Source organism: Octodon degus, unplaced genomic scaffold (genome assembly GCF_000260255.1).
Source record: "Octodon degus isolate 3935 unplaced genomic scaffold, OctDeg1.0 scaffold00029, whole genome shotgun sequence".
NCBI lineage: Eukaryota > Metazoa > Chordata > Mammalia > Rodentia > Octodontidae > Octodon > Octodon degus.
In genome coordinates this window covers 9,667,673-9,685,885 of record NW_004524605.1, presented here as the reverse complement: position 1 = coordinate 9,685,885, position 18,213 = coordinate 9,667,673, and the positions used below count along the sequence as shown (strand labels likewise).

At 38.2% G+C, this 18,213-nt stretch overlaps 1 protein-coding gene across 6 annotated transcripts in view; it reads left to right on the top strand.

Annotated features, from left to right (window-relative positions):
* The window catches only part of Fam114a2 (family with sequence similarity 114 member A2), a 43,922-nt gene that overhangs the window by 522 nt on the left and 25,187 nt on the right, over nt 1-18,213 (top strand). For 4 of the 6 annotated variants that reach the window (XM_023713207.1, XM_023713212.1, XM_023713208.1 and 1 more), the window contains exons 2-8: nt 4,447-4,661; nt 5,240-5,339; nt 5,688-5,780; nt 9,805-9,890; nt 10,991-11,125; nt 11,646-11,804; nt 12,869-12,992. In XM_023713207.1, coding sequence (XP_023568975.1) covers nt 4,461-4,661; nt 5,240-5,339; nt 5,688-5,780; nt 9,805-9,890; nt 10,991-11,125; nt 11,646-11,804; nt 12,869-12,992 — 898 coding nt within the window. In that variant the 5' untranslated portion in view covers nt 4,447-4,460. Of the gene's footprint in view, nt 1-1,089; nt 1,114-1,832; nt 1,860-4,446; nt 4,662-5,239; nt 5,340-5,687; nt 5,781-9,804; nt 9,891-10,990; nt 11,126-11,645; nt 11,805-12,868; nt 12,993-18,213 lie in introns of those variants that run through there. The other 2 variants (XM_023713210.1, XM_023713209.1) reach the window with 2 other exon arrangements.

Genomic DNA, 18,213 nt, shown 5'->3' with positions numbered 1-18,213 from the left:
GACTCAAAGTATTCAGCTGTGCGGCTCGCGGCTTCGTAGGTGAGGCGGGGCGGCTGCGTGCGTGCGTGCGTGCGTGCGCGTGCCTGCCTTTTGTTTTCCTTTTGAGATTCCAGTTATTGGAGTCCTTTTCTCCTCCAGTTTTGAAAATAAATACTATGGAACACCTGGAAGGCTTACAAAAACAAATACTGAAGTACCATGTACCTGGTATTATTGTCTGCCTCCTCCCTCCACCCCGGTTTGAAGCTGTTCAGAACAAGGACGCTGCAGCTGTTCTTGTAACGGTAGTAATCAACAGCCATCGGCACACGAAAAATTGTTTGTTGCACAAATAAAAGTAATATTTTGGGGTATGCCATTCTAATGTTTTATAATGTGAATTTAATAGGTATACTGTATTATGTGTACTATATGTACTATAGTATGTGTAATATTGTTATGTGCTGTAACCTGAGAAAGCATAAGGAGAAATAGTAAAATGTGTGTTCACTCATCTACAGAAGTATTGATATTGTGCGTGGACTGCGTAGTCTTTACAATTAGATGAGCCTTTGAATTAAGCGGGGTAGACATCACCTTACCTTAGTTCTGTACCTCCAGCTTGGTACAGAGTGGGGTTATAAGATATTTAGAAGCAAGTGAATATTTCAGGTTGGCTTGTATGTCAGTTGTATCTGGATTCTTTTTCTGTATGTATTTTGGGGCTGTGTAACTTATACTCACATGGTTTAGGCTTCATGGTGTTATCTTAACCTATCTCGCCTTGTGCTGCCCCATCATCCTCTTTGATACCTTAGCTGTCCAGGCAACTGACCCATCTTACATCTTGGTAATTGGCAAGTGTAAGGTCCTGAGTTCAATCCCTGGCACTGAAAAAGAAAAAAAAGTCGTATCTAGGACGCTTTCTCCTGTGTTGTTTCCATACCCTGGAATTCTCTCATTGGCTTTTTTGTCTTTCAAGATCTTAAGTACAACTTCAGGTAGTGTTGTAAGCTAAAATACCTGTGGGACTAATCAGATTAAAATAAATGATGAAGTGGATTTGAGTGAGAATTGTGGACTATGGGAAAGCATTGCCTTACCTAGAAGGACACAAGGGCTCTCTAAGCTAAGGTAGTTATTACCCAGTCACATGGCCCTGGTGTTGCCAGATCTTCTAGTTTTACTAGAGCAGTTGGAAATGTGTATTTTTTGTATGAAGTCTGATTTTTAAATGTTCTCACCTAATTTTAAAAATACTGAGCTGTCCAATTAAAAACATCTGTAGGCTGGATTTGGCGCTCAAAGGTTCCCAGTTGGTGATCACTGCTTGAGACTTACTTCAGGTACTGTGTCGATGAGTTATATCTCCTGAGTCTGCTGGCCAGCTTCCTTTCTTTTTCTGTTAGTATTTCGTTTACCTCTTTTGTAGTGCTGTGTCCAGTCTGTCTCAGTTGTTAAGTGTGTCTTTTCAATTCTATTAGAAACGGTTGGATGGCATAGATTTTGTTCTGTCCTGAGTACTGGACTAAACTGTTTACACCTAGGGCATGTGTTTATAGCTATCTGTATATGTGTGAGATACATTTATTTGCTGATTCTTGTTTAATCCTGAAAATTAGTATCTGCTTTTTGTATAAATACCAATAATATCACGACTTTAATCGCCAAAGAGCTTTACTGCTATTCAAAGCTTATCTGACAGAAATGTTATATACGGCTTTAATAATCTTTCTGGAAAAATTGAAGTAGTAATGATTAATAAGATTTTTGAAGAATAATTGATAAAAGGAGAAATTGATAGTGACACCTCACTGAAGTGAAAAACTTGCTCTTTTTCAGAGGAAAACCATGAAGACAATGAAAAGATAAGCTATAAACTGGGATATGATAGTTGAAAACTATGTTTTATTTAAAAAAATTTTTTTTGAACTACATGTTTGCAGTATGTAGAGAATAGATTAATTGTGGGGAATTGCTACATGTACATGCATCTAAATTCTTGGTGGGGGCAGCGAGATAGCTCAGCAGACTAAGAACCTGCTTAGGCAAACACAAGGATTGGGGTTTGATCCCTGGCACCACAGTGTGCACTGGCCCCACCCCTGTCCCTGTCCACTGAGTCAAGGTGTGGTGGCACAGGCCTGTAATTCCAGTGCCGGGGAGGCCGGAAAGAGGAGGATCACGGAGTCTGAGCTGCATAGTGAGATCCTGTACCAGATACGTAATAAATAAGTAAATTCCTTTTTCGCCTTGCCCCTTTTTACCAGCATCAGCTTAATTTATTTATCCTGTAAATCCTTAGAAAGTTAATTATCATACATAAGATTGACAGTCGGACTAACAGGCCAAAAGTACCTATAAAACAAGACAATTATACTAAATCAAGGCACACTTTTAGATCTATTGTCCATGTTTTGTTTTGTTTTGTTTTTTGCGGTACCAGGAATTGAACTCAGGATCTTGTGCTTGCCATGCAAGCACTTATTTTACTGAGCTATCTCCCTAGCCCTGTCCATGTTGAATTACAATAACTTCTTTTTCCTTTTTTATTTTCTTTGCACTTTAATATATGGTGAGTTTGTCATATAAGAGAAACCAAGAGATATTTCGGCTTGTGTGTCTGATTATTTTGCTTCACATTATTGTCTCAAGGTGCATCCGTTTTCCTGCAAAGGTCTCAAGTTTATCTTTATAGCAGAGTAGTACTCTATTGTGTATAAATGCCACATTTTCTTTGTTTATCTACTGTTGGACGTGTAGGCTGCTTCCAAGATTTAGATGTTCTAAATTGTGCTGCCACAAACATGGGTGTGCATGCACCATTATGGCAATGATGCCTTGAACACTTTCAGGAAGAAACCTAGAAGGGGGATAGCTGGGTCTAGAAGGGTGGCTTCCTTCCCCACCCAGTCTTACCAGCATTGTTATTTGTTGAGTTCTTGATGATGGCCATTTTTTCTGGAATGAGATGGAATCTTATTGTCTTCATGTGAATTTCTTAAGTGGTTAGTGATGTGAAACGTTTTTTAAATGTACGTATTGGCTGTAAAGCTGCATTATAAACAGAGAACTTGAATGTGGGATAGTCCTTAAAATTTAACAAAAAAAAGAAAACCATTCCTCCAGAAAACAAAGCTGCCAATTATATCTAATTAGAAGCCGGCAAATAGATATTTCACAGAAGAAGTTATTTTGGTGATAAATAAATAAATGAAAAGGTATTCAATGTTGTTAACTATTATAGAAGTGCAACTGAAAAGCCACAGTAAGAAACTACCACTTAATTATCTGACTAGTTTAAATAAAAAATAATACTAACATGAAAGTTGGAGAGAAGGGAGATAAACTTGATCACTTACACAGTCCTGGGAGGGAAAATAACATGCTATTATGGAAAAGAATGTAACAGTTTCATATAAAACTGAACACGTACTTACTGGATAATAACCTATTGTTTATATTTTGAATGTTTTGCCCAGTGAAAAGAAAGCTCATGTTTCTGTAAGAATCTGTACATGAACTTTCGTAGTTAATTTATTTTTGTAACAGCCCCAAATGGAACAGCCCAGACAACCTTCAGTGGATAAATAATTGTGATTATCTAAACTGTGGAATACTACTTAGAAATAAAAAGGAGTTATTGATACAACCTAAGTGGATTTGGAGATTTTTGTGCTGAATGAAAAAGTCAGTCTCAAAAGTTAATATTCTGTATGATGTATATAATACCATAAAATGTCAAAATTTTAAAGGGGGAGAATAGTAGTTGCTTGCTGTGGGTTAGAAGATTTGGGAAGTTATTGTGGCAGAAAAGTGGATAGCACAAAGGACCCTTGTGGTTAAAGTGTTTTGTATTTTGGCTGTGGTGATGGTCACAAGAGTCTATGCAGTTGGTCCTCCATGTTTATGGGATCTTCATCAGCAGATTAAACACACTGCAGACTGAAAATATCTGGGGAAGATACTCATTTGTAGTGAACCTGTACAAACTTTTCCTGGTCAGTATCCCTTAAGCAATATATTACAACACCAGTTTACGTAGTATTTACATTGCACTAGGTGTTAGAAGTAATCTACAGATCTTAAATTATATAAGTGGCTATGTGTAGGTTGTATGTAAGTACTGCAGTGCTTTGTATAAGGAACTTGACCATCATGGGTTTTGCTGTCATCAGGGGATCTTGGAACCAACTCCCTATGGAAACCAAAGGGACGAATGTATATGTGGTAGAATTTTATAGAACTGTGTACACAGAAGTAAATGCATGTAAAACCAGTGAGATCTGAGTAAGATGGATTATATCAGTTTTAGTTTCTTGGTGTGATAATATTCTGTAATTAATGTTACTAGGGAAACTCATTGAAGGCATATGGGGTCTCTGTATATACATCTACATGTGCACATCTGTGAATTTATACCAAAAAATCCTACATAGATATATTTTTTCTTGGACTTTTTCCCAGGTGATGCTCTAATCATGTCAGATAAAGATGATACTGAGACTCCAGTAATAACTGAGACCACCCCCGTCCTTAATGATGGAAACTGTGAACCAGGCAAGAATCCAGAGTCTGCTGACCAGAGTGCCAAGCCAAAGAATAAACCAGAACTTGTGATATCCACTCGGAGAAGACCAGAAGTCAAATGTGCCAGTGACCTTGAAACTCCAGAGGTTCAGGTATTATAGGTGGCACCCAAAGTAGAATATATTTTAGAATATTGTTGTGTAAACACTAGGATTAAAAGAGACTTAGAATCCATATTAATGTAAGGTTGCATTTCTTTGATTTTTACAGCCACAGAAACATTTTTCATGATTGTCATTATAAGTAGTTGTTTTGGCCACATGGTGCTTGCATGCTGATAACATACCTGTCAGTCAAGTTATTGGTTGATTGATTGATCTTCTGGTGCTCGAGATTGAACCTAGGGCCTTTTCAGTGAGCTACATCCCCAGGCCTTCTTTTAGTATTTTGAGAAGGCAGGGTCTTGCTAAGTTACCCAGGCTAGACTTGAACTTGTGACACTCCTGCCTCTGCCTCCCAGAGTGCTGTTTCAGTGTGTGCTGAAGTAATACATTTGTCCATATATATGGGTTCTTCATCTGGTCTGGCTCAAGTAATATATTTCATTAGTCAAACAATATGTTTTGTTCATGCATACTTTGCTTAACAGATTATTTTTCTGTATGTTTTGATTTTTCTCTAATTTCTGTTTTCTGTTGTCTTTTGTTTTTCTTCTTACTGGGGAAAACAGGAACCTGTTTCTAAAGATGTAACCCAGAGTGGATGGGGCTACTGGGGAAGCTGGGGCAAGTCCTTGCTCTCCTCAGCTTCTGCTACAGTGGCTACAGTAGGTAAGGTCGTTTCATGACTTCTGTGTGCACTTTGCTGCAGAGATGTGTCACGATGACTTTGGTAATCTTCCCTCTGTCTCCTCGAGGGCTCATAGGGTAAGAATGATTAGTAAGGATGGGCTGATGCCCTAGACTTTGCTGTCTAGGAAATGCTAGTGTAAGCCTGTACTTTGGTAGTGATGAGTCAACTTTTTATGGAAGGCTATAATACTAATGATTAGTCATGTGTTGTTAAAGTAATATGCCATATGGTTATTATGGTTTTAAAAATATGCGGGTGGGATTTCTGATTTGTTTCTTCAGTTTTAGTAACCAATAGGAAAAATGTTACCATTTGTCTTATATCAGGACAAGGTATTTCAAATGTTATTGAGAAGGCAGAGACTTCCCTCGGAATCCCTAGTCCCAGTGAAATTTCCTCTGAAGTCAAGTTTGTAGCAGGTCAGTACATGGAAACGCTGCTGTCTAGAATTCTGAATTGAAGTGAAACAGTTGAGTTTGGTTTTCTGTAGGAATTTATGTAACATTACTACAATGTGGCATCATGGATTGGTGAGGTAAAGGATTTGGATCCTTCAGCTGCCATTTCAAGGTCTTCGTCATGTAAGCACTTTTGTGTCTCTTCACATTTTGCACCTGATCTCAAGGAATTGGTAAACATAGAATTCATAAGGCCATGAATATAAAATATGAGAGTTGCTTAGCATTTTGCATGGCATAATTTAGTAAGGGAGCAGGAAGAATTAGCTGAATTTGAATCTTTCATGACCTGTTTTTTTTTTTTTTTTAATGTGTAAGTGGGGCACTATAAAAAAATAGATGAAATTAATGTCTTAGTTGAAGGCATCTTCAATATTGAATATGAAAATCTAAGGAGGAGAGATTGGGAAAACATGCTAGTTCTTTTTACATCTCTGAATATTACATAGAAGAGAGGGCTTCCATTTATTATTTGTGGCTCAGGGGGACAGACCAAGTACCACTTAGTGGACATTAAATTGACTTAGATTTTCATTTAGTAAGTATTAACTGTCCAAAACTGGAATGGATTGTCTTTTCATAAATCCTTCCTATTCCTGAGGGGGAGGTTAATACTACTGCTAAGGGTGTTGTTGAAATGTGGCTGTTCAGAAGTTTGAGTTGAGCAGAAATTCATGATGAAATCAAATGATGAAAATCATTTGATCATGACTCAGAGATTTTCTTTTTGTCTTTTGCTTTCCTTTTGTGGTAGGTAGCTATGATAAATGTGTAGGTTAGATTGATATGTAAAGACATTAAGTTTGTTCAGGATGAATCTAGAGTAGACCTTACCCTAATCAATAGTTTATCTCTACTGGTTGGATCTCGTCTTATAAGGTCTTTTCTAAATCTCAGCTGTTTGAATTCTTTCTTTTTTCATGTATTTAGTACAGCCCCTACAGGGTCTTACTACACAGAATGGACTCATAGTCATCCTCCTATTTTCAGCCTCCCAAGCGCTGGGATTACAGGTGTGCGCCATGCCGTCTCAGTGCATCCTGGGGGCGGGCCTGGCATGTCATGTGGGGATCAAACTCTGGTTTCTGTGTCTGCTTAAGCAGACACTTTAATAAAATCTGGGGGCCGGGGAGATGGCTCAGTGGAATAAGTGCTTCCCTCGCAAGTGTAAGGGCCTGAGTTCAATCCCCGGTTCCGCAAAAAAAAAAAAAAAACAAAAATCTGTCTGTTTTGGTTGATTGGCAGCCTAATGCCTAAGCCACACAGGGGCCCTGGGAATAGCTTACTATTATTCTGTAGTACTTCATTTTCCAGTCTTGTAGAATCTCCTCTTCCCTGGGCAGTGGTGTATCTAGCTAAGGACATAAGAGCACACCTGTGTAGAACCTTAGAGCTCTTTACTTAATGTGACCCCATCCTTTCCAGTTTTCTGCTTTGCAAATTCCAGCTGTGTCGGCCTTCCCTGATTCTAGTCTTTTTCTTTTTCACCCATCATGATTTGTTGTGCTTTGCTTAGGTTCTCCCTTTTGTGTCATGATTTGAAAGAGGCCTCTAGATCGAAAGTCAACCCAGTTGCAGAGTTCACTTTTTCTCTCTTCTCCTTGACTGAAGTCCTGTACTACTTCGTGTTAATAAAAATTTTGTCCAGTTTTCTAATTGCTGTTGTAGGAAGACAAGTCCAGTATCATTTAACTCATCATAGATGGAAGTGAAAGTCCTCCCTCTGATGGAGTATGTGATGTAATTTAGTTTGATCATTTGAAATAATTCTACTGAGATGGCTCAGTAGAATAAGCTCTTCCCTGGCAAGCACAGAATCCTGAGTTCAATCCCTCATACTGAAAAAAAAAAAAAAAAAAGGCAATCTTGGGTATACTTTGCACTTGGACTTGTAATGATCCTCCTGTTTTCAGCCTCCCCAGTGCTGGGATTACAGGTGTGCGCCACCATGCCTGGTCTCGGTGGCTGGCTCAGCGCACCTGGGGGTGGGGCTGGCATTGCACGTGGTGCCAGGGATTGAACTCCAGGCAGGTGCTTAGTCCACTAAGCTATCTCGCTGGCCCTAGATATAATAGTTTTAATAGCGCTTATTCTACTGAGCCAACTCCCTGGTTGCCTTTGGTGTTCTGTGTCACTTCTGTTTCTAAGTAAATCTTAAGAGTGTTCTCTAGATCTGGGAGATATGCTAATAGTATTTTGATTGGGATTGCACTAAATCTGTATAACAGTTTTGGGAGTAGTGCCATTTTCATTATTTTAGGCCTTCCTATTCATAAGCAAGGGATGTCTCATTTTTTTGGTATCCTCTTTGATCTTTTCTTTCAGAGTGCTGTCATTTCCAAAGTACAGATATTTTATTTCCTTTGTTAGTTGAGTCCTAGGTATTTCATTTACTTGAATGCTATTGTGAAGGGTGTGATTTCCCTAATTTCTCTCTCAGTTTCTTGTTTATGTATGGGAATGCTATTGATTTTTTAATGTTGATTTTGTATCCAGCTACCCTACTGAATTTGGTTATTAAATCTAGATGTCTTTTGGTGGAGTTTTTGGAGTCTTCTATGTAGAGTATCATGTTATCTGTGAATAATGATAGTTTAACTTCTTTTTTTCCTATCCTTTCTTTATTTTTCTCTCTTGTCTAATTGTTCTGGCTAATGTTTTCAGAACTCTATTGTGATAGTGAACATCCTTGTCTTGTTCCTGATTTTAGATCAAAAGCTGATTCACAGTATCACAGTAGCTTGATAGTGTAATTTCAGGTCAGGGATTGTGATGCCTCCTGCTTTTCCTTTGTTTCCTAGGATTCCTTTTGATACTCTGAGTCTCTTCTGTTTCCAGATAAATTTTAAGAATGTTTTCGTTAGCTCTGTAAGGTATTCTAGTGGTATTTTAATTGGAATTTCATTGAATGTAGCAATTTTGGGAGTATAGGCTCCTCCATTTTCTAAGGCCCAATCCAGAAATGGGCCTCTGAGATAAATACTTCTCCCAGATGAGGAAGTACAACTGGCAATTAAATATATGAAAAAATGAAAAAATTCAACATCATTGGTCATTCAAAAAATACAAATTAAAACAACACTGAGATTCTATCTCCAGAAAGAATGACTATCATCAAGAAATCAACGAATAACAAATGCTGGAGGGGTTCTGGAGAAAAAGGAACCCTTTTCCACTGCTGGGTGGGTGTGTAGATTGGTACAGCCATTGTGGAAATCCATGTGTAGATTCCTCACAAAACTAAGATTAGAGTTCTCATTTGACCAAGCTATTCTCCTCCTGGGTATTTTTTGAGAACTGAAAACATCATACCACAGTGATTGTGTACACCCATGTGTATAGCAGCACATCTGTAATACCTAAATCTTGAAAACAACCCAAATACCCATCAACTGAGGAACAGATAAAAATGATACGGTATTTTTACATACTTCAGTACTACTTAGCTATAAAGAAGGATAAACCCGAGGCCTTCATAGGTAAATGGATGCAACTGGAGACTATACTCAAAAGTAAAATGAATCAAACTTGCATGTGTAGCCATCATATTGTCACTCTAGTGTTAGAAACTGAAAAAGTAAATTAAAATGCAAGATCTACAACAGATATTGTGAAAGGGAAAGAAACTGCTCTAAAAGGAAGAAGAGCTGGATGAGTAAAAGGAGAAGAGGAAGGGGAAAGAAAAAAATGTCTATACAAAAGATAGATAAGATAGTTATACTACTAATTTCTTTTAGTTCATTCAAAACAACAGTGTGCTTATATTATTTAATCAATTATGTATGCCTGTGTCTTGTAATATGAGCATTACAAGACATTTGAAATTCTGTATTATTATTTTTCTTCTCTTTTAACAAATAACATGATAGAAAGGCTTAAGGTTGTAGGTAGTGACATCTAATTATTAAAATGTCATGTAGATGCTAAGAAAACAGTGACCCTTCTTCACATATTTATCTTTTGTGTGATCTTTCTCCTACTGTAGAAGAGACGAATACCAGAGACAAAGAAAATTCCTTGGCTGGTCCATTTGGTGTGTTCTCGACTATTTCTACTGCTGTTCAGAGCACAGTAAGTAAAATGTGCCATATGGCCTGTCATATAATGGCTTGCCTATCTTTCTCTTTTTCCTTGAAAAGCTATGGGAACTGATTACTCTTAATGGAGTCCAGAGAACTAAAATCAATCACTTCTTAAGTGTACATGGAAACTTCTTTAAAGAAATAAAGGGATATCAGATGACAAACTATAGCAAGACAATTTATATAAGATTTTATGGACTGGAAATTTTTAGTTTGGTGGCCCTAGACAATGTCTGTGCATTATAAAAATATTTTTCCTATATTACATCTTTAAGTGAAGGGGAAAAGTGTCAGTATTTATGATAGACAGGTAGAAAGTTATGCATAGTGAGAATTTTTTTTTTTTTTTTTTTTTGCAGAACCCAGGATTGAACTCAGACTCTTGTGCTTCCCAGGGAAGCGCTTATTCCACTGAGCCATCTCCCCGGCCCGAGAAATATTTTTAAAAGAGGACACAATAATGTTTCTCTATGAGAGTTGATGGCTAGTCCTTTTTTAAAAAAACTTTTTATTGAAATGTAATGTCAATAAGTGTTCAGTTTGAATTTTTACCATGGGAACACAGTGGTGCCCATGACTTATATTATCTTCTGCGCTGAGGCAACCAGTCCTGTCTTCCAGTATGATAGATTAATTTTGCCTCCTTTTGTCTTTTATGTAAATGGAATTGAACCCTATGTATTTGGCTTGTTTCATACATTATTATGTTTGCATAATTTATCCATGTTGCATTTTATGAGCATTTTCTGTGTTCCATTGTCACATTGCAATCATTCCACCACTGGTAAGCATTGGGGATAGTTCAGGTTTAGAGCTGTTGTAAGTAATACTGGTATGCACAGTCTGTACATGCATGTTTTCTGGTGAACATCTGGAATTTCCAGGTCATGCATGTGGCGTAGGTCCTCACTAATTTTTTTCAAGGTGGTTACGTATAGTTACATTACTGCGAGCAGTGTATGATTGCTTCACTTGCTCCACATTCTTCTGTCAGATTACTGTCTATGGTCATACTTCTATACGCTTTGATCAAAATGTTCAAATATATTTTTGCATTATTGTTGAAGTGAAGTTATGTGTGGCTTCTAGGGAAAGAGTGTTATCGCTGGAGGTTTGGATGCCTTAGAATTCATTGGGAAAAAGACAATGGATGTAATAGCAGAAGGGGATCCTGGCTTTAAAAGAACTAAGGGTCTGATGAACCGAAATTCTACACTGTCTCAGGTACTGTTTTGTTTTCCTGTCTGATTCCTGTTTCTGTTTTAAGGGTTTTTTTTTTTTTTTTTTTTTTTTTTTTTTTTTTTTATTAGCGTGGGGCATTGTTGTAATTTCCTTCTGAAGAATTTTCAGTGGTTTTGTATATTAAAACTTTGGGGGTTAAGCATTGAGAATTCTAAAACTTAGGAAAATGCCAGTTTTTTTCCCCCCTCTTCTTTTTGCGGTAGCCTCCTGTCAGTGCAGTGCAAGATGCTAAATCAAGTCAAAGTTGTTTATTAGATTAATGTTTAAACCACTGTGAGAGAAACACCTGGTTTCCTGGGTGTTATTTACAGTGTCGAGCTCCAGATTATGTGTTACTTTTTTTTCCTGCAGCTCCTGAGCCTATTGCATTTGAATTGCAATGCCAAGAATGAAAGGGCAGCGCTCTGTTGACACCTGTCCCTGCTTTGATTCCTTCCATTCTTGAAACTCACCCTTGAGCTCTCATTACTGGCTTCAGTGTAATACGTCCATCTCTTTTTAGGTTTTACGAGAGGCGAAGGAGAAAGAAGAGCTATGGACCGCCAATGAGGTTACCATGGAAACTGACAAAAATACTCATTATGGGCTGCTCTTTGATGAATTTCAAGGCCTTTCCCATCTAGAAGCTCTGGAGATGCTTTCCCAAGAAAGTGAAATAAAGGTAACTCCAGTTCGAAGACTCTTAACTGAAAAACTTCAACTAAAGAAGTGTTGCATAGTTTATTTTCGCTTTGTGCATTTGGAAGATGAAATGCATTTCTGGTGGAGGCTTGAGGCTTTCTGGAAATACTCTACCAGAGCAAACAAAAAACTGATATTTAAATTATTGCTACAAAGACTCACAATGAGTCAAATGTTATTTTTATAAAATGACACATAAAAGGGCAGATTAACAAAGAGCTCTTAATAGCGTATCTGTTATTTTTCTTTATGGCGTCTTTTTGCTATTTTTGGCTTTAGCTGCCAAGAAAACCTGTTGATTTAAGCTGTTCTTTGTAGAGAGTTAACTGTTAGCTTTTAATTGATTCAAGTCTGTTTCATTTCTCCTTGGTTTCTTTTTTTTTTTTTGAGACAGCATCTTATGTAGTGCAGGTTTACCTTGAATTCACTGTGTAGCCCAGCTGGCCTCAATGCACAGAAATCCTCCTATCTCAGTGTCCTGAGCACTGCAGATTACAGGCCACCCACCACACCTTGATTTCTAAACTGTTGTTAAGTACTAATAGTTGGCAAATTATTCAGTTTTCTGTGGCCTGTGTTATTTTTGGAAGTACAAATTTTTCTACATTTGTGTGATCATTAGCCTCCTTCCTATCTTAAGATTTCTGAGGAATAGCTTATATTGGCTGGTGAACTTATAATTCTGACTTTATATTTATTTATTTATTTTTGTATTTTTTGAGAAAGGTCTACAGGGTGTTCAGGGTCTCACTACTAGATCAGACTCATAGTGATCTGCCTGTTTACAGCCTCCTAAGAGCTGAGATTACAGGCATGCACCACCATGCCCAGTCTCAGTTACTGTCTCAGTGCCAGGGTGGGGAGACGACAACAGGCCTGGGGACCGAACTCCCGGCCCCTATACCTGCTTGCAGGCACTTTAATCTGCTGAGCTATTTAGCTTGCCCTTAATTCTGACTTTAGTTTGACCTGTATTTTCTTCTACATTTGAGAATTTTTTCCTTTCATAGTTTCACAATTTCTTATTATTCTATATCCATTCAGGTGAAGTCTGTCCTTAATTCTCTGAGTGGAGAAGAATTAGAAACCCTAAAACTTGAATTAGAGCAACTCAAAGAAGCATTTTCCCTAGCAGAGTTTTGTGATGAAGAGGAAGAAGAGCAGAAAGGTAATACGAAAGTTCGGTCTCTTGAGTGGGGAGTGTGCATTGTGTAGCACTTTGCCATGGAATTAAATTATTTACTCTCTCATTACACTATTCTGACTTTATTTTATCTATAGAAAAATCCTCTCAATAGTTTTCTCGCCAGGCATTGCAGTGGCAAGTCAGCTTCCTGTCCCACTTTCTCGTGTCACTGCCAGCTTATAGCTTCTCCAGTCCCAGCGTTGCAGCGAGCAGCTCGGCCTGGTTTTGTAGGAGGAGCTGCTCTGATCAGACCTTCTCACTTTGGTTGCTCCATGGATGTTTTTGTTTCTAGGTAGTCTAGCCATGTCTCACTGACTCCTGCCACCCCAGATCCTGTGTTAAGTTGAAGCCTGCACCCAAATGTGGGTGATCTTTAGCTCTCCAGTTTTAGAAGTTCTTTTATCCTGAATTTTAGTATCTACACCTGAGAAAAAATGTACATTTGGAACTTTTCATTTTTTGCCAGGTAATCTGAAAATGTAGTAGTTTATGTGAGTTGTACTTTCTGGGCAACTGAATGTTAAACTACAAGAGTTTTTTTATTTGTAATATTTTAGTTAGAAATATTTCTAAGATGTATCCTATACTGTCTTTCTTAAAAAATAGAATATAATGAACAGTTTTGCTTTTTTTTGATAATCAGTTTTAAACATTGTATAAACAAATTCTGCTGGTGTTCATTAGGACATACAGCAGATTAAACTATGTGGTAGATTAAATCAGTAGTTTACAACATATGATCTGCAGATCCTTCAGTCCAAAATCTTTAAAAGAGTAATAATCCCAAGATATAATTTATTTGTAAAAATAATTTTATTTTTCATAAGTGCAGCTTTCATTCAACTTGATGAAATAGTAAAAATTACTAATTTTATTAGATCTTGACCCTGAAGTATACTCTATTGAATATATTATGTGACGCATATTGTATTACGGTGGTTTTCTCAAGTAGAGCACTAACATTTGAGTTTGGAGGTGAATTACTTATTTTTGTCATGGAACATCATTTTCACTTAGAAGTTTACACAGGCAGACTATTGAGGATAGACTATTTAGTGAACATTATCTTGAAAATGAGTGAAATGAGCCTTTGCTTCAAGGAAAGCATCTGGTTGTGTTTATGACTCATAAAAATTCAAGCTAAGTCAAAGTTAGAAATTTGTAAAACATATTTATTGCTGTGGTGAGCTTCACAGCTTCCCAATGCTGTTTACAGATTCTTCTGGTGAAATCTGTGTTGATAGTAACAAATACAATAATTTCTAGCTGTTTTACAATTAAATATGTCAGCATTTGGAAGATCTGCATAACTCAGAGAACCAACATTTTCCTGGTGACTAATGTGTGTTGTTATAAAATCATGACTGGTCACAAGAGACTGGTGGACTTTAACTGATGAAAATTGAGCACCAAATTTAATAATGTGGCTTCTGGTGCATTCCAGTACAGATCACTGCAGCTTATTCTCTGTGCCAGTTCACTTGCTGAATTTTGGTGTGGCATTAAAGAATATCTAGGGATAGTCTTTATTAGTTCTTTGGGGATGTAGCTGTTGGTAGAGCACTTGTCTATTGTGTACAAAGTCCACAGTTTGATCCCTAGCACCACACACACACACACACACACACACACAACCAAAATTAATGTAGAAATTTATTTACTTTCCAACTATGTATCTTTGTAAGTTAGGATTTGTTCACATACTAAAGCAAAACAACATATGATAAACTGTAAGTGAATCTAGCCATGTTGCATTAAGCTAAACATTAAAGACATTTTTTAAAGATGTGAAACAATGACATTTTTCTCATTAAAAAGAATATAAGTGTCCCAGTTACTCTTCTCTCATTGCTGGAATGAATATCTGATACTGAAAATGAAGGAAGGAAAGGTTTATTTGGCTCACAGTTGCTGGAGGTTTCAGTCCATACTTGGCTGGCTCCAAGGCAGACTGGCACATGGCAGAGGGCAGCCTTTCCTGGCTGCAAAGAGCAGAGAGCAGAGGGAGTGGCAGTAGCTCTGGCAGCCGGCTGGCCTCTTCCGTCCTTACATTGTAATGCAGATTACCTGCCAGGGCAGGTGCAGCACCCACACCCCCAATAATCACACACTCTAGAAGCCACCCCATGACTGCATGTGGCTTTGGGGGGACACCCACACACAAACTATGACAGCAAGCAATAGGTTTATTATTTTCAATAAATAAATACTTTCAACATTGCAGTTTTAAATTTTAATATAATGTCCATATATGTGAAACTCACCTTTAAAAGTTCTTTGGGGTTCTGAGAAGTTATTTAAGAGTATAGAGAGGTTCTGAGCTCAAAATGTTTGAGAACTTGTAGGTTAAATTACCCAAAACATTACAAAATGACTGATTGCTTTTAAGAGTTGGGTACCCTTATTTCCTTCTGTACATTTATTTGTCTTGTCTTGCTTCTTTTCATTATCCGTGATCTTGCTTCTTATACCCACTGAATTTCATCTGAGTTATTTCTAATTACTGTGGTGTGAATGAGAAAAGAGCTCAGGACATAAAGTTGTGTCTGGATTCTGCACTGACAGGCACTTTGTTTTGGTCAAGAAAACATTTATTTATTTTTATATTTATCTTTTTAAATAATTTCATTGAGAAACAATTAGCAATGAGACAATTTCAAAACCAATTACTAGCAGTTTCAATAATTAATACATTGCATATTGTTGTCTTACTGGTTATTACATTGTACAAGATGCAGACATCATATCCTGTCCACAAACACTATTAGAATAAATCTTTCTATTCATTGAATTAAGAGAAAGTAGCTGCATATCTATCCTATTTTGAGTATACAGATACAAAATTCATTTGTATCCCCTTTTTTGTTTAGTTTTGTCAGAGTATGGTATGCCATTGTCATTTAAATATTGTAGAAGTGTGAATTCAGCAAAATATTCCAATATAGTCCACTAGTCCATAATAGTAGTGGTTTTCCATAGGACTGGCAGTGTCAGAAGTTATTGACTTGAGCCTTTTACAGCTCAGCATATTAATATGGCTTTATTTTTTATACTTTGTTTTTATACTTTTCTGCTGGATAGTTAAGACCAAGATAAAGCAAGACCTGTATAACAAGAAATGTAGCTTTTGTATGTGATGAGGCCAGTCAAATGCCCTCTGGATTTACCCTGAAACCCTGACAGGGACTTTTTATTCCGTTTGTGCTCTCAGAAGTCAAGCTAGCTGGTTACATAACATCTCCCTTATTTTATGTGTAAGTACTGCTCATTATAAAATGGTTTTTGGGCTGGCCTGATAGCACAGTAAAGCTCCTGCTTAGGCAGAGCGCAGTGGCTGGGGTTTGATCCCTGGCTTGCCATGCTGGCCCTGCCTGTGGGACATGCTGAACCGTGATTGAGACTGGGCATGGTGGCACGCACCTGTAATCCCAGCACTTGGGAGGCTGAAAACAGGAGGATCACTATGAGTCTGATTTACGTAGTGAGACCCTGTAGACTCTGTCCTAAATGTGGAAAAAAAAATGGTTTTTGGCCAGGATGGTGGTATCTGTAATTGCAGCACTTGGAAGGCTGATGCAGGAGGATTGCCCCAAGTTCAAGGCTAGATTGAGCTACATAATGAAACACTATTTTGAAAAAACAAAAAACAAAAAACAAGAAAATGGTTTTGAAGCTGAGTGTTGTGGTACGTCTTACCCCTTGAGAGACTGAGGCAGGAGGTTCACCACCTTGCCTGAACTACATAGTGAGTCCCCGTCTCAGTTACTTTACTTTTTGCTGAGACAAAATGCTTGACACCGATAGTGTCAAAAGGACAGGTTCATTTAATTTAGTTTGTAGAGGTTTCAATCCATAATTGGATACCTCCAAGGTGGGGTGTCACAGGGCAGAGGGGTAGCTATTCATGATGGCGGAAGACTGCAAATGCAACAAAAACAAAAGGGGGAAACAAGCCAGACTGCTGGGATTAGGGCAGTTCCAGTCCATTTAGTGGGCTGATCCAGTAATCACCCACCTTTACTCCCAGCACCCTTAATCCTAGCATTGAATCTTGAATCAGTCAAATTCTGTATTTAGCTACCTCAAAAAAACTAACCTAAAATGTGCCTGAGGCCTTAGGGGCACATCGTCTAGACACAAACTACAACATTCTCCCTTGTGCCTCTGAAGACTCATGCATTTTCCTTTACACAAAATTCATTTAGTCTGTCCCCAATAGTTATCAGAGTCCTAACAGTTTCAACATTGCTGAAAAATCTAAGTCCCAAGTCTCCTCTGGGATTTAAGGCAAATTCATAGCTATATTCCCCTGTACATATGAAAATAAAGTTAACCATTTCCAGCATTCAGTGGCGCAAAATAGACATTTCTGTTCTGAAAGTTACAAGCAGGGAAACAAAGGAATGGGACCACAGCAAGTCCAAAATCCAGCAGGCAGACATTAAGTCTTACAGTTCCATGTGCAGCGTCTGAGGCAATCTATAGCAAGAGGAGAACTTTAGAGGGTTCAGGTGTCTCTCTCCTATGGCACTTCTGGTTGTTGTAGCTTCCTTGACTTCCTTCTTGGGCCTGCTCTGTTCCCTCCTTGCAGTATTCATCAGATGATTCATATTGCTGGCTCCCCCAAATTCCTGGGACCTGCACTGCACCTTTGGCTTTACACTCACAGCTTACACACTGCCCTCACGGGTGTACTGCCTGGCCTCCGAGGACCTGTGAAATCTGGGTGGAAGCCTGACTGGCCCCACAACTCTTCCATTCTGTTTGCACCTAAAACCAGCACCATGTAGATGGTGCCAAGGTCTGCTGGCACCTGGGGCAGTAGCCAGTCTTCCCTCTCTCGGCTGTAGGGTTTAAAGTGCCTGGATGGCTGAGCACTCTGAATCCAATTCAGAGGAACGAATTCTCTGTGCTGCTGCCATTCTGGAACATTGTGCTGTGTGGCTTTTTTCTCAAAGCGAAATCTTTCACTTTTGCAGTTTTGAGGCCATGAAGTATGGAGTACTGTTGCTTCTTGGGATGACTTCAGACCACCTTTCCTATTCTGTTCCTTCTCAGCAATCAAAATCTCCTCTCTTCTACCTTTGCCGTCCACAGCCCTGCTGGAGCTTGTTTTCTGGCCAAACTCATAGCATTTTAAATCATTCTTCTGGGCTCTTTGCTCTTGATTCTCAATGTAAATCTGGCTAAAAGCCCCCAACAG